This window comes from Gekko japonicus, unplaced genomic scaffold (assembly GCF_001447785.1).
Source record: "Gekko japonicus isolate JY-2015 unplaced genomic scaffold, Gekko_japonicus_V1.1 scaffold33, whole genome shotgun sequence".
In the NCBI taxonomy this organism is placed as follows: Eukaryota; Metazoa; Chordata; class Lepidosauria; order Squamata; family Gekkonidae; genus Gekko; species Gekko japonicus.
In genome coordinates, this window is record NW_015174272.1 from 721,935 (window position 1) to 736,432 (window position 14,498).

General features: G+C 41.6%; 2 protein-coding genes across 2 annotated transcripts in view; one reads left to right on the forward strand and one right to left on the reverse strand.

Moving 5' to 3' along the window:
• POLG2 (polymerase (DNA directed), gamma 2, accessory subunit) overlaps positions 1-6,012 on the forward strand; it is a 9,032-nt gene extending 3,020 nt beyond the window's left edge. Inside the window, exons 3-8 of the mRNA XM_015423659.1 lie at positions 153-258; positions 1,772-1,945; positions 2,620-2,760; positions 2,857-2,937; positions 4,664-4,764; positions 5,847-6,012. Of these exons, the coding sequence (XP_015279145.1) occupies positions 153-258; positions 1,772-1,945; positions 2,620-2,760; positions 2,857-2,937; positions 4,664-4,764; positions 5,847-6,012 (769 nt within the window). The remainder of the gene's footprint in view (positions 1-152; positions 259-1,771; positions 1,946-2,619; positions 2,761-2,856; positions 2,938-4,663; positions 4,765-5,846) is intronic.
• The window catches only part of MILR1 (mast cell immunoglobulin-like receptor 1), a 15,512-nt gene continuing 5,300 nt past the window's right edge, over positions 4,287-14,498 (reverse strand). The window contains exons 5-8 of the mRNA XM_015423658.1: positions 10,230-10,313; positions 8,610-8,678; positions 7,139-7,195; positions 4,287-4,753 (exon numbers count right to left, since the gene is read on the reverse strand). Coding sequence (XP_015279144.1) covers positions 7,143-7,195; positions 8,610-8,678; positions 10,230-10,313 — 206 coding nt within the window. The 3' untranslated portion in view covers positions 4,287-4,753; positions 7,139-7,142. The remainder of the gene's footprint in view (positions 4,754-7,138; positions 7,196-8,609; positions 8,679-10,229; positions 10,314-14,498) is intronic.

Sequence of the window (14,498 nt, forward strand, 5' to 3'; positions counted from 1 at the left end):
CCGCCCCCCGTACCTCACCCGGGGGAACTGCGATCCCCCGCGATCCCCCCCGAAATGACCTCTGGTCATAAGGCCTTGTCAATACAAGCTCATTCAATTTTGGAAAGAGGAATAATCTCTTGCATTTTGTGCTACTTTACTGTTGCTTAAAGAACAGGTGAAAGGACAATGGCCTCCCTTGTGTGGTACAGCTCTGCCAGAACTGCAGGACAGTGGCTTGATTACTGGTTGCGTCAGCGCCTTCAGTGGTGGAGAAAGGTATTTAGAATATTCAATTTGTTTTAGAATGTATTTGGGAAAAGAGATGGCTGGACTGAGCTACTCCTGAGAACATGGCCTCAGCGTGGAAGTTAAAGTCACCCAGGACCATCAGTCTTAGGGTCTCCACCAGCACACATGAGGAAGAGAGAGACAGCTGGGCAGTGGGAACTTCAAAGTAGGGACTGGGAGACCAAGGTTCGAAACTTGCTGTGCAAGCTCACTGGGCGATTATGGACCAGCCACATACTTTCAGCCTAACCTACCTCACAGGGTTCTTGTGTGGATAAAAAGGAGGGAAGGAGAATAATGTAAACTGCTTTGGTCCCCACTGTGGTCCCTTAAATGAAGTAAATAAATATAGCTGAAAATGGGAGGCAAATAAAAGGTAGGTTGGTGAGTGGCTGAGGAGGAGAGAATGGGACAGTTAAAGAGGAAAGGGTATGGGGGTTGCTAGGAGGTGGAAAAGAGGAAACAGTGTGGGTAGGGGGATACAGGAGAAAGTGAGGTACCCCCACACACACACAAGTCCTTGAGGGTTCTCTACAATGCAACTGGGCCTGGCCCAGTGGCTGGTACTACGTAGCTGGGCAATGGTTTTCCTAGGTAGAGGCTGCTGGCTGGTGGGGGGAAGAGACTTAAGACAGAGGGTCAGATAAATATAGGTTGGCTGTTGGGTGGGAAGGAGACAGGCTTGCCAACTCAAGGTTAGGAAATCCCTAGAGGTTTGGGGGGGGGGTTGGGGGGGGGGGTGGAGCCTGAGGATGGTGAGGTTTGAGGAGGGGGAGGGACCTCAGAAGGGTATAATATCATAGACTCCACCCTCCAAAGCAGCCATTTCCTCCAGGGGAACTAGGGTTACCAGCCTCCATGTGAGGGCTGGAGATCACCTGGAATTACAACTGGTCTCCAGAGGATGGAGATCAGTTCCCTTGGAGAAAATGGCTGCTTTTGGAGGGTGAACTCTAGCATTAAAATAACTTTATTCCCCAAACCTCACCCTTCTAAGGCTCCACCCACAAATCTCCAGGAATTTCCCAACTTGGAGCTGGCAACCCTAAAGGGAACCGATCTCTGTAGTTGAGAGATCCATTGTGATTCCAAGAAATCTCCAAGTTGGTAACCCTAGGATGAGAGAAGGGGCTTTCAGGAAAGAGGAAATAGTGGGGGTGTGGGAAGTAAGATATCGCCAGCAAGACCTTGTGGGTTTCCGCTTGTAGTTCCTAAAGTTGGAGCAGCTTTGATTTTGTGTAATGAAAAGCAATTGTTCCTATATTGAGTTCCATGACACCATAGAAGAATTTGTAATTAAGCATAGTAAAAATCTTATAGATTTATCTCTTTCTGACTCGATTTCTGGAGTGAATGAGTGTGCACCTTTCCATCAGATGGAACAGAAGGACCATTACTTTTTAGCTACCCACAGAAATACACCTATTTATGCCAATTACATAGTGATTAAACGTAATATAAACTTAACTGGTATGTTGATAGATCTCTTTCTCGTCTCTAGTTTGCAATGAGCCCATCCAACTTCAGCAGTAGTGACTATCATGGTGAAGAAGGCAGAAGAGGAAGCAATATTTATTACAGCTTTCCTTGGGGAGAAGAACTGATAGAAACATTGCGGAATTTAGGAGATACTAAACTGCTGCAAATGTATCCTGGAAAAGCATCTCAGCTGCATGTAAGATGTATTTTTTTACATTGTTTCACATGGATTCAAGTGACCCCAGTAGAACACACATTTTGCCTGCGAGGCAATGGAATGGTCTATAAACAAGGATGTTTCTTCAATAGAGGCAATATAAATGTTAGTTGAAAATTCAAGGATTATGTTTTGGTTTTTTATTTGCTACTTTTTGTGTGTTTAGACACCAATCAAAATTATGCCTCTGCCCATAGGACGGCCAAGCCACTTGGGATAATGTTAACTCCAGTGCGTAGAGATATGGGATACCAGACGGAGATTTCCCCCACAGATGAAATGTGAAGGGTCTTCCTTTGCTTTTTTGCACAGTGCAGCTCTTCTATAGACACTGCGGTGTATCTCGCCTTCTGTTCTCCTCTGAAACAGAGCCCACACATCAAGACTATTTCTTCAGACAAACACAGAAAACTGCCTTATACTGAATCAGACCATTGGCCTGTCAGGATCTTTATTGTCTATTCTGTCTGGCAGTGGATCTCAGGCAGAGGTTTGAAGATACTGGGAACTGAATCGGGGACCTTCTGCATGCACAGCAGATGCTTTACCACTGAGCCGTGACCATTTCTAAACATAAACCATATGATGCAATGCACAAACTTTTAAAAAATTAAATGGATTTCAGAATGCACATTGTGGTGTTTCTCCTGCAGGGTCGAGATGGCAGGAAGAATGTTGTTCCTCATATCCTGTCTGTGAGTGGCAATCTAGACTATGGAGTGCTAGCATATCTCTGTGACTGTATGCATCTGACTGAAAATGCATTACCAAGAAAGAAGGCTTTCCAGAGAAAGGTGACATTCCCCTCAATGTGCGTGAAGGCCTGATAAAGAGAAAATGCATTGTGTACTTGCATGGCCTTTCTAATTCTTTGTAATGTTGTATTTCAGGTGCTTAGGCTTCACCCATGTTTAACACCAATCAAAGTTGCATTGGATATGGGAAGAGGCCCAACCACAGAACTGAGGCAGGTGAGCAGTGTGTGAGCTTCGAAAATAGAGCTGTCGTTCCTCTCTTAATGTAGCAGTCTGACTTGAGTTAAAAAGATTTTTTCTATTCTTTTGGATCAGATACTTCTCTGTGTTCTGTGTCTCCCTGTGTAAAGATGGATGGGGTGTGAAGTCAGTGTTGTGGGTGTTTCCAGTAAGGGTTTCATAATCAAGGGACTGGTATAATGTTTAAAAATTAGATCCTGACCCAGAATTTATATTTATTATTTGTTTATATTTTCGATTTGTATTCTGCCCTCCCCGCATGGGCAGGCTCAGGGCGATTTACAACAGTTAAAATACAATGGAATAAATAGACAAACAGAATAAACAGAAGAGCAGCTTGTACGCAGCAAGAGGTTTCCTTGTGCACATTAATTCTGGAAGTTGCATCAAGCTACTATGCAGGGAATTAAAAACAAAACAAAACCCACCCATCCTCCTATCCGGAGGTTTGCTTGTGTGCCTGGTATTGTGGGCAGAGAGAGACTTGTGTGTGTGTGTGTGTGTGTGTGTGTGTGTCCCACCTCTAGTTGCATCAGCACAACACTTGACGGGTTTGACTTGGACACTCCTTATGATGCCAGCTGACTGTGAAGCTGGTTGGAGCCAAAGAAGGACCAAGTACACATAAGTTACATATGAAGCTGCCTTATGTATCCTGGTCTCAGTCTCTAAAATTGCTGTAGTAGTTGTAGACTTAATTGACACATGAACGTATCAAGCTACCTTCTACTGAGCCAGACCATTGATCTGTCCAGGTCAGTACTGTTTACTTTGACAGGGAGCAGCACCGCACAAAGTACAGCTAGAGATGTTTTATTTCATCTGCTACCTGATCCTTTAAACTTTTTGTTTGTTTGTTTTGCATTTTCCATATGTGCATGTGTGCACACACGCATGTGTGTACGTGCACCTGGAAGTCATGGTGACCTCTGGTGACTGACCCCTACTGGGGACCTGGAAGATATTCAGAGAGATGGCTGGATGAAGCCTGCCTCCACCTCCCTCCTCTGGTATTCCAAGGAGGTCTCCCATCCAAGTACTTGCCAGAGTTGACCCTGCTTAGCTTCTGAGATCTGACGAGATCGGCTTGCCTGGGCTATCCAGGTCAGGGCCTCATCCTTTAAACTTGAGATGTTGTGGACTGAGCCTAGAGCCATTGCAGATGCTCTACCACTGAATCATGGCCTCACCCCCCCCCCCCCAAGTATGCTCTCTCCACTCATCTGCAAATGGTGACTGGCATCAGAATGGCACAGATGCAACATCTGGGAAAGACCCAAACAGTGCCCCCCTACCTCCAGTTTTTATCACCCAAGAAAGGGGCTAGGAGGAGAGGTTTCTGCTATTGAAACCCTCCAGACCTTGGTGAGTGTTAAAAGAATGAATAAGATAAGGGTCCTAATTTACAGTGCTGTCTTATTAAGAGTTACTCTATTCTGAGCCCATTGAAACTTATAGGCTTAGACTGGAGTAATTCTGTATAGGATTGGTCTATAAGTGTATTTGCCAACTGACAAAATGTTGTGAGATACCTAGGGGGAATAAACAAAGCTGAAATTTTAATTTTAGGGAACTCCTTTTGTTCTCTAATTTCATCATGTGTCTCAAATTTATAGTGCACAAACATTCTGGCCTATATTATGAAAGGAAATTTACTGTCCTTCACAGTGCTTCAAGTAACAATATTTTTCCTTTCCCAAAGGTGTGTCAAGGATTGTTCAGTGAACTCTTAGAAAATGGGATTTCTGTTTGGCCTGGATATCTTGAAACGATGCAGTCATCACTGGAACAGCTGTATACAAAGTAAGAAAAAATAAATGTGTTGTTGCCTTTAGAACTTGAGCGTTGGGGACTATTGTGTGCTGGAAAATATAACCAAGTCCAAATTAATCATATGATTATCCAAATAATCAATGGCAGTAATTTGTCAAATTGTATCTACTCTGCTCCTTGTAATATTTATTTATTTATTTTTCAAATGTATAGTCCGCCCTCCCCGCAAACGGGTTCAGGGCGGATCACAGCAATACACAAACATAATAATAAATAGTTAATTAAAGCAGCATTTAAAAACAGTATGCTTAATTCATTGTCTTATATGCTTTTTGAAGATGCCAGGATTGGTTTCTGTAACAGCCCATGTTAACTTGATGTAGCATTTCAAATTATTTTGCGATGGGTGCTCATATTCCTCTTTCCCACCTCCATGCTGCTGCCCCAAATTTCTTTCTGGCTGCCATGGTCCTCCACTAAATGGTATAGGCATGTGTTGCAATTTATGGACTGGCTCCACTGCAAGGATCACCGATCTTCCTGGCTTTTCCCTCCTCCCTCCCTGGGAATAAAGTTTCCCGGGGTCAGAAAAGACAGTGGGGAGAGAGAGGCAAAAGCTGAAAGATCCATGACAGAATCAGTGTCTTTCACTGATGAATCATGAGATAAGCTGGAGAAAGAGCAGGTGTATTAGCAACATGGTGGCTGTGCCATGCTTTCCGTCTCTCTCACCTTAGTGGATCATGCTATCCCTATGGTGGCTCGTGGGAGAAGACCAAGGTGGTACGCAACAGCTGAGCAAGAAAGGTGCTGTTGTAGTTTGCCACTCATTTGACTGCCTTTGAGGTAAGTAGCAATTTCACTTCTTGAAGACCTTCATTTATTCCAGTAGAGCAGTTGATCTTTTGAGCAAAGCTACGCTTGAATTCACTATATGGCAACACTGTTAATCTTGGGAACCATCCCAATACCAAATCAAATTCATCTTCCCCAATAGGAAGTTAATGTCTATACCAGTATTGCACTATCTCATATGAATACTGAATAGTAGTGTTACTCTGGAATATGCCAAAGCAGAGTAACTCCATGCTGCTCTTGTTCCTTGTTTACAGGTATGATGAAATGAGTGTCCTCTTCACAATCCTGGTCAGTGATGCTACACTAGAGAGTGGTGTGGTCCAGCTGAGAAGCAGGGACACCACAATGAAAGAAATGATGCATATATCTAGATTAAAGGACTTCTTAACCAAGTACATTTCAGCAGCTAAAAATGTGTGAGTTATAATAAAAATAATTTTGTATCTTCCTGTCTGGATGCATTTTAGTAAAATTGTCCCAAGCCACCGAACGAAAGCCAGAAATCATGACTTCAGTACCCTGCTGTGTTCAGCACGGGGAGCTCTTTTATTCAAAGTGAGGTAGAAGGACAGCTGAGACAAAGCCGTTGGACTGGTAAGCCACAACTTTGAGTTCAACCAAATGTCGTACAAACATATCTGAGTAAGTTCTACTGATACCCAGTTTGAGTTTCTGCCTTGGGAGGTACTGCAGTTATTTTAAATGAGTCACCTTTTCAGATGGAAAGGATTAGCACAAGGTTATGCAACAGTGTTGCCCTGTTCTGCCATACAAACTGGAAAACCGTAATGGATGAGCTGTGATCAGTGGAATCACTGTAATTTGAAGAAGGGGCCGCCTTAAAGCTGTCGTTAGACAGTCCAAAGTTTTAACACACAAATGCCATTCACATCAACATCAGCGTGTGCCCTTTAAAATGCCTTCAGGCCATATGTGAAACGTTGCATCATGTGGGGAGGAGCTGGTAACAATCTGCTGGGCGTATCTACTCTTCTCTCCACATGGGAATCCCACCGCCCTTTACAATTCCAAATACTTGTTTAGTCTTACAGTTTCAAGATACAGATGAGAAATTATGCTCACAAGATTGAATGTGCTACCATCTGCAATCCCTGAAGACCATATATTAGGTATACCATTTTCAGCTAGATATTGCGGTTGTGGCTTAGGGATCATAGAAACTGTGGAGCATTTTTGTAATTTGAATGTCCATGGTATAAGGAGGCTAGGGAGAAATGGATTATGCCCCAGAGAAATGAGCCTCCCCCAGACATTTAATTTACTAAAATTTTGATGGCTCTTAGGCCAGCAAATACACTTTTTAAAGCTGAATTCCTTCAGGCCCTGAGAGTTCAGGCAGCTTGTGACAAGACACCTTCTCTAACATAGTATAGCCTGTCCACTCTGGCTTGAATTCTTCTTTTTATTCTTAGCTAGGATAGATCAATACTATGCACAAGACCTGTAGGTCAGAGGTATAGAGAAGAAATATACCCCACTCACATACACACACAATTGGATGTAAATCCTGAGCAAGGAATATTACCTTTTTATCTTATGATGACTTCTGAATAGGCTACTGTAGTGGCATCTCTGAGGCTCACTAGAATAATCAGAAGTAAACATTATGCATAACATAAAATACATAGAAACACATTACAAATGTAAATGAAATTTTAAACAGCTATTGCAAGTCATATGAATGAACTGTCATATAAATAATTTTTGTGCAGTTTGGGAAATACTGCCTATAGTAGTTGGATCCTGTGTCCTTCCAAGCAAGAAACATTCCTCTCACACAACAGGCAACAGGGGTGATTTCATTTGCTTCTTCCTCCTTGGATTAGCTGTCCATGTTGCATGGCTTTTTATCCACAGAGGTCTCTCAATTTTGGGCATCCCTTTTTTTTTGGTACTCACATGCAGTAGCTAGGGGAAGGGGAAGTCAGGAATGATTTGCTTCTACCACTACCTTTCCTTGGCACTGCGTAGGATCCAGCCTAGAGTGACTATGATTCATTAGATAAATTTTCTGTATTTTTAATATGTGTGTGTGCACCTGGAAGTCATGGTGACCTCTGGAGACTGTGTATGCTCCTGGAAGTCATGGCGACCTCTAGTGACTGATCTCTACTGGGGGCCTGGAGGATGTTCAGAGAGGTGGCTGAATAAAGCCTGCCCCTGCCTCCCGCCTCTGGTATTCCAAGGAGGTCTCCCATCCAAGTAGAGTCAACCCTGCTTAGCTTCTGAGATCTGACAATATCAGGGTTGCCTGGGCTATACAGGTCAGGGCTGTAATTGAAACAGCAATCCCTAAAAGGCCTGCTCAGAATCCTACTGACATCTATTCAATGGAGCTCACTCCCAAGAAACTGACTTTAGAACTGCACAGGGAAGGATCGTAGTAATATTTCCTTTTTGTTGCTGTAGTCTCTTTAACTCTTTTGAGCAAAGCCCTTGCAAATACTTAAGGTACAGTCCAGCAGTACTGGCAAATGTTCACTCTCCTTTCACAGCAGTAGTAGTTGTGTGGAACTCCCTGTGTATAAAGTTTGTAACTTTTGTATGCTTGAATATTCTCTAATGTTAACTAAAGAATTTTTGTTACCTTAAAATGAACTACAAAATCTTGTACTACTCTTACAAGGATTTTTTTAAACCTGAAAGATCCTGAAAGGTCTATTTTTGTGTGTGAATTCATTACTGTTTCTCCTCCACTTAGCTAATCTATTGACAAATGCACCAAAATATTAGCATAGGGTCCAACAGGGCCGCAGTTCCCCATCAGCTTTTGACTGGCTCTACTGCTACTGATGGACTACTATGAGCTACTGAGCTACCACTTTGTAGTAGGAGCCACAATAAAAAGGATGCAATGCTAAATAAAAAAATATCCCGGCCTCATCCTATGGAGGTTGTCACTCACTGAAAGTTGGTTTGAGTAGAGTTGCCCTCCTAAAAGCATCATGCACATTATGTTCTGGTTTTGTTTCAGTTACAGAACACATAGACATTACCTTTTCTCACTTTTTCTTTTTCGTTACTAAATTCCAAGTTGACATATTCTTCTTGGACTTCTTCATGTGCTGAATAGAATGCAAGTAAGAAATAAAAATGGAAAGAGAAAAGGGGTCTTTTGACCAACGAAAACATCCATGCCTGGGTTGTACAATAAATGAACAATAGCCAGAGTTCCCAGAACTTTATTCTTTCCATTTGACTGATCAGCAATGGTATCTTATGTTCTCTAGGGTTCTATCCAATCATCATGTTCTAGAGCTCCAAATAAGGATATGGAAGATGGGAAATTATGTGTCTGAACTGATTTCATGTGCGCAATGAAACTTTTAAATTACATTTGCTTCTGATAGAATACAGAAAGGACTAGGAGGAGAGATGTATCTGTTTCTTTCATTTGTGCTTAGAAAACTCTTTGCCACACTATTAATCATTCCCAGTTGCTTAGTTCTCAGGCTGGTAGTTCTTTGCCCATATGCTGCCTGGATAATAGAAAGGTTGGTTGACCTTGAAACAATGAAATTCTGCCCCCTTTTCCTACGGTTTTGTTGCATTTCCAAATACTCTGTGTTCCTATAGCTGTGCCTTGTAAGGTAGGCACCCTAAGTCTTTGGACTGGGTTGGGCTATAGATCTAAATAAAACTCTGGCCACTACAGTTCTTGAGCTGCATAGCGTAAAGATCTTGGGCCTTTTTTGTTTTTTTCTTTCTGTTATTTTCTGTTTAGCCTGTTTTTTAGCCCATCTTCTTAGCCAGTTTTCTAGCACTGGCTTTGATTACAACTGGCAGGATGCTTAGTAGGAGATTTACATTCTGCATAAGTCCCTTGCCATGGCCAAATTAACTGCTGAGTGTCCTGATGCAATCACTGATGTCTACGGAACCAGGTTAGACTGCTAAAAGTTTCTGTATGTTTTCATTGTAAACCCTGTAGAATCTCTACTTGACTGTAATTATACCAAGAAAAGAGTGCTAGTGTTCTATACATTGAGCTGGATCCAGTGCAGTAAGCACTCATGTGCAATGGGGCATGACTTTCTCAGCTCCCTCTTGTTGTAGTCCGTAAGGCCCTGCCAAATCTTTCAGGGGGTCACCTCTTCCATCTGACCAAGAGGGAGGGCATATTAGGCTGCCACAGTAGCTGACAATCACAATCTGTGTGTCCTTACACTGACCAGATCGCCACACTGGGTGTAACTCATTGCCTTTTCACTTAGCTTGTAGTGGGAACGATGTATCTGATGTATGTATATTCCACTTCTCCAAATATCATCTCTTCCCTGTGTCTAAGACAAAATGTTTCCTTCTGGCTTTCTGTAATGTTTCATAACAATGCTTTTGACATGACTGAGCAAGGTGTGCTTTACACCTACCTAATTTCCTGATAGAACTTCTGTATAATGTTCCAGTGATTTCCCTCCTCCCCTGACGCTGCATGAAGGCACAAAAGCTGTAGGGCCCCTGGACACCTTGCAGCTCCATCAGTTTATAAGGCAAGAACTGCTGATTTCTCTACTTCTCTCTTTTGCTATTCAGAAATATTCCCCAGATATTACTAATTTTCTGCAGTCATTTCTCTGTACATAGACATATTGAAGAGTAAATCTCTTGGACTTTACCAATCTCAGCATAAGTCACATCGTTTTCTGAGCCTGGGTAACTTGTTGGAACAAAACCAGTGGGGGAGATGTCTCTCAGTTTTCCTGCAAGAAGAAGCAAAGTTTTAATGATTTACCATCTTGGTGTCATGGCTAGTATCGGATACCAATGATCGTGTCACCCTCTCAGTGGCAATATTCATAAGTGCAGTAATCAAATATAAGAGAAATAATACTAAGGTCTTTTAAAATATTTTCTTTGGTTCTGATTTCTGCTTAAGGTGATAGCTGTATGAGCAGTACTAGATAGATTTACCATCTTTGGTATGAAGTTTCTGAGGAAGTGACAATTATTACCCATGGTGATTTTGTAGACACACAGGGGAGCGGGGCTGTGGGTCCATCGTGCTTTTCATGTAGAAGGTGCTACATTCAACCCCTGACTTCTTCAGAGCAGGGGTAGGGCAGGAAGTTATTTAGGAGTGACCAGTAACTTTCCAAGCAGTTAATAGCTCTCTGCCTTTCCACCTGTGCTGCTGTAATTACTTTTTCTTCCCTCTAAACCTACTGTTTGTCTGTCTGTCCCCCCCCCCCCCCCCGCTGTCTCCCTCTCTCAGGGAAAACATTGTATATCTGTCCCCTGCAAGGACAGTTCCCTTTCAGGATGGTGGTATGTTAACTTTGGGAAAACAGCAGAGGAGAGTTTTCCCCACCTTAGCATGGCAGAGTTGCTCTGAAACACTGTAATTTTTGTATCAGCTGCTATTTTGTGGCTGGCTACACCCACTGAGCTGCAATCCAGTGACTGGTAGCTCTTGAAAAAAGGTTAGTAGTTCCCAGAAGCAACAGACTGCCCCCCCTCCTGTAGTTAAAGGATCTCAGATTGTTGCTGTAGGGGGAGACATTCTGAAGTCTTTCTCCATGAGACCTGGGAAATGTCCCTGTTAGCTAAATGGACTGACTCAACATAAGGCAACTTCGTATCTTCTTATAACCTACTGTCGTTTATTACTGCCAGTTATTTCACAATGCTATATGCAGGGAAAATAAAGTTATATCTGTAGTGGAACTGCATCTAAAGAGAAATCGCAGGATTCCTTGTAGATAGGGATGCCAACCTGAACCTCCAGGTGGTACCTGGAGATCTCCTAGAATTTCAACTGATCTCCAGGCTAAAGAGATCAGTTCCCCTGGAGAAACATGGCTGCTTTGGAAGGTGGACTTTATGGCATTACACCCTGCTAAGGTCCATCCCCTCCTCTCCACCAGGCTTATAGCAGAAATACTAAATGGTACCTTCAAGGTTTGGCTTTTTATTTCAAGAATTATGGTTACAGAGAATGGCTTGGAAGTATGTGAGTAATGTTAGGAATCTGAGGTATAAATAGATGCCGGAATAATGAGATTCCAGAGGCCAAAAAGTGGGGGTTTCATTCAAATACCTCTTATTATTTACTACATTCTTTGAACTCTTTTACTACCATCTAATACTCATTTGCAGTCTGTTACACTCTCCTTTTGAAAAACAATACTCCAAATTTTTAGGGAGGATTAATTGCTCAGAATAAGTAAATCTAAGAATTTGGTTTTATTTGAAGTGTTTATGGTTTTGGGGCAGATTGTGTATTATTGTCAGTGAGTACAGCTTTTATTGTTAATAGGTTCACATGGCAGGGGGAGTGAACACAGTTTTTTTTAACACTACTGATAACTGTTAATTGGGGAGAAGGCTTGTTATGCCTTAAGATGATAATCAGTGGGGTTTACAGTATTTATTACATAAGGGTAGTTCAGCAGTGGAGTCAGCTGCCTAGGGAGGCGGTGAGCTTCCCTTTACTGGCAGTCTTCAAGCAGCAGCTGGATGAACACTTGTCAGGGATGCTTTAGGCTAATCCTACATTTAGCAGGGGATTGGACTAGATGGCCTTTATGGCCCCTTCCAACTCTATAATTCTACATTTTCTACAAGAGTACTGAGCAGCAGCAGTGCAAGGTGACATTGGCCGAGATTCATCATAAACAATGGTAGTGACACTTCAGCTAGCCTTGCTTAGTACTGCACATAAGAAGACAATGGTAAACCACCTCTGGTCATCTCATACTTTGAAAACCTTATGATGAGACAACTCAAAAAAAAAGAAAAAGAAAAAGATCTAGTGCTGGAAGACAGGACCCCTTGGTTAGATTAGCTACCAGGGAAGAGTAGAGGATAAATATGAATAGTGCTATTCTTAATTACACAGCTGCCTAAAGGATGTTCCATTGTTGATGGGAACAGACACAAAAGGAAAGTCTGAAGTTGTTTGATACACATATAGGAACATGGAACATGAGAAGTATGAATCAAGGTAAATTCAAAATCATTACATGAGAAATGGAACATTGCAGTCCTGGGAGTGAGTGAATTAGGACATTTTCAGTCAGAAAATAACATTTTACTCAGAAAATGGCAAACACTGAAGAAACTGAATTCCTCTAATAGGCAAGATGTAGCACAAGCAATTAGGGGCTATAATGCAAGGTCTGACTGAATAATGTCAATCACAGAAAGCCTATCAACATAAGTTTACACCCCAACTACAGATGCTGAAGAGGAAGAAATTGAAAGTTTTCATGGAAGTGTCCAGGAAGAAATGATCACACAACACATAAAATGTGCTGATGATCTTAGGTGACTGGAATGTGGGAAACAAAGCAGAATCAAATATCGTTGGAACATTTGGGCTAGGAGCATGAAATGGAGCAGGAGAACAATTAATAAAACTCTGTAAGGACAACAAGTTGTTCATTGCAAACATGTTTCAAGCAACTGAACTGATGGTTGTATATGTGGATGTCACTGAATGGCCAATACAGAAATCAAATAGATTACATAATCGGAAGCAAAAGATGAAGAAGCTCTGTTCTCTCTGCTAAAAGAAGACCAGCAGCTGATCGTGGTATAGATCATGAAGTGTTAACATTAAACATTAGAATAAAGCTCAAGAAAAACACCAGAACATTCATCTTGCCCAAATTCAATCTGAACAACATTCCTGAAGAGTTTAAAGACAACTTAAAGAATAGATTTGCATTGCATAGCTCAAATCAACGTGAACTGGAAGAATGATAGGCTGAAACCAGAGATATTATCAAGGAAGAATGCAGTAAGACTATTCCTGTAGCCAGAGGAAAGGAAAAGCCTTAATGGATGAAACTTTTAAAACTGCTAAAGATCGATGAGAAGCAAAACTAAAGGGTGGCAGAAATAGAATCAGAAGCCTAAATGCAGCATTCCAGCAACTGGCTCATGGAGAACTATTATAATAACCGGCATAAAGAGATGGAAGAACACAACATAAAAGGAAGAAGAAGAGAGCTGTTACACAAGATCCAGGAAATCAAAGGGAAATTTAAAGCACTGTTAGGCATGCTGAAAGATCAACATGGAAATACAGTAATTCAACAGGACAAAAAGAAAAGATGGGAACAATACACTGAAGAACTATATGGAAGAGAGGAAAGGATTACAGATACCTTCAAAAAAAATCATATGAAGAAGGACCTGCCATTTTAGAGAGTGAAGTGAAAGCTGCATTCAAAGCAACTGGGAGAAACAAATCATGAGGAGTGGATGGGGATATCAATAGAGCTATTCCAAGCCACAGAAACAAAGTCCATCAAAATCCTAACAAGAATCTACTAACAAATATGGAAAGTAAAACAATGGCCTGCATACTGGAAACAATCTACTTTACAATTCCAAAAAAGGATATGTTAAAGACTGCAGCGACTATTGGACAATCACACTAATTTCTCATACAAGTATAGTGATACTCAAAATCTTACAACAAAGGCTGTTACCATACACAGAATGAGAAATGCCAGATTTTCAAGGTAAATTCTGAAAAGGCACTAGAGATCATATTGCAAATTTACATTGGGTACTGAAGCATACAAGATAATTTCAGAAGGAAATCAGCTTGTATTTCAAGGATGATACAGTTTTTGACTGTATGGATCATGAAAAACTGTGGATGGTTTTAAAAGACATGGGTGTGCCACAGTATCTGATTGTTTTGATGCACAACCCATATTTTGGACAAGAGGCTACTGTTAACACAAAATCTGGAGAAACAGAATGGTTTTCAATTGGGTGTGGACGGGACACAGAAAACCAAAGAAACATGCACGAGAAAAAAAGGTGACTCAAAATCAGCTTCCAGAAAAAGATTGAATTAAAAGTGGTCTCAAAAGTACCAGGAGAAAAAACGGGGGGGGGGGGGGGGGGAAAAACAAAAAGAAACAAAA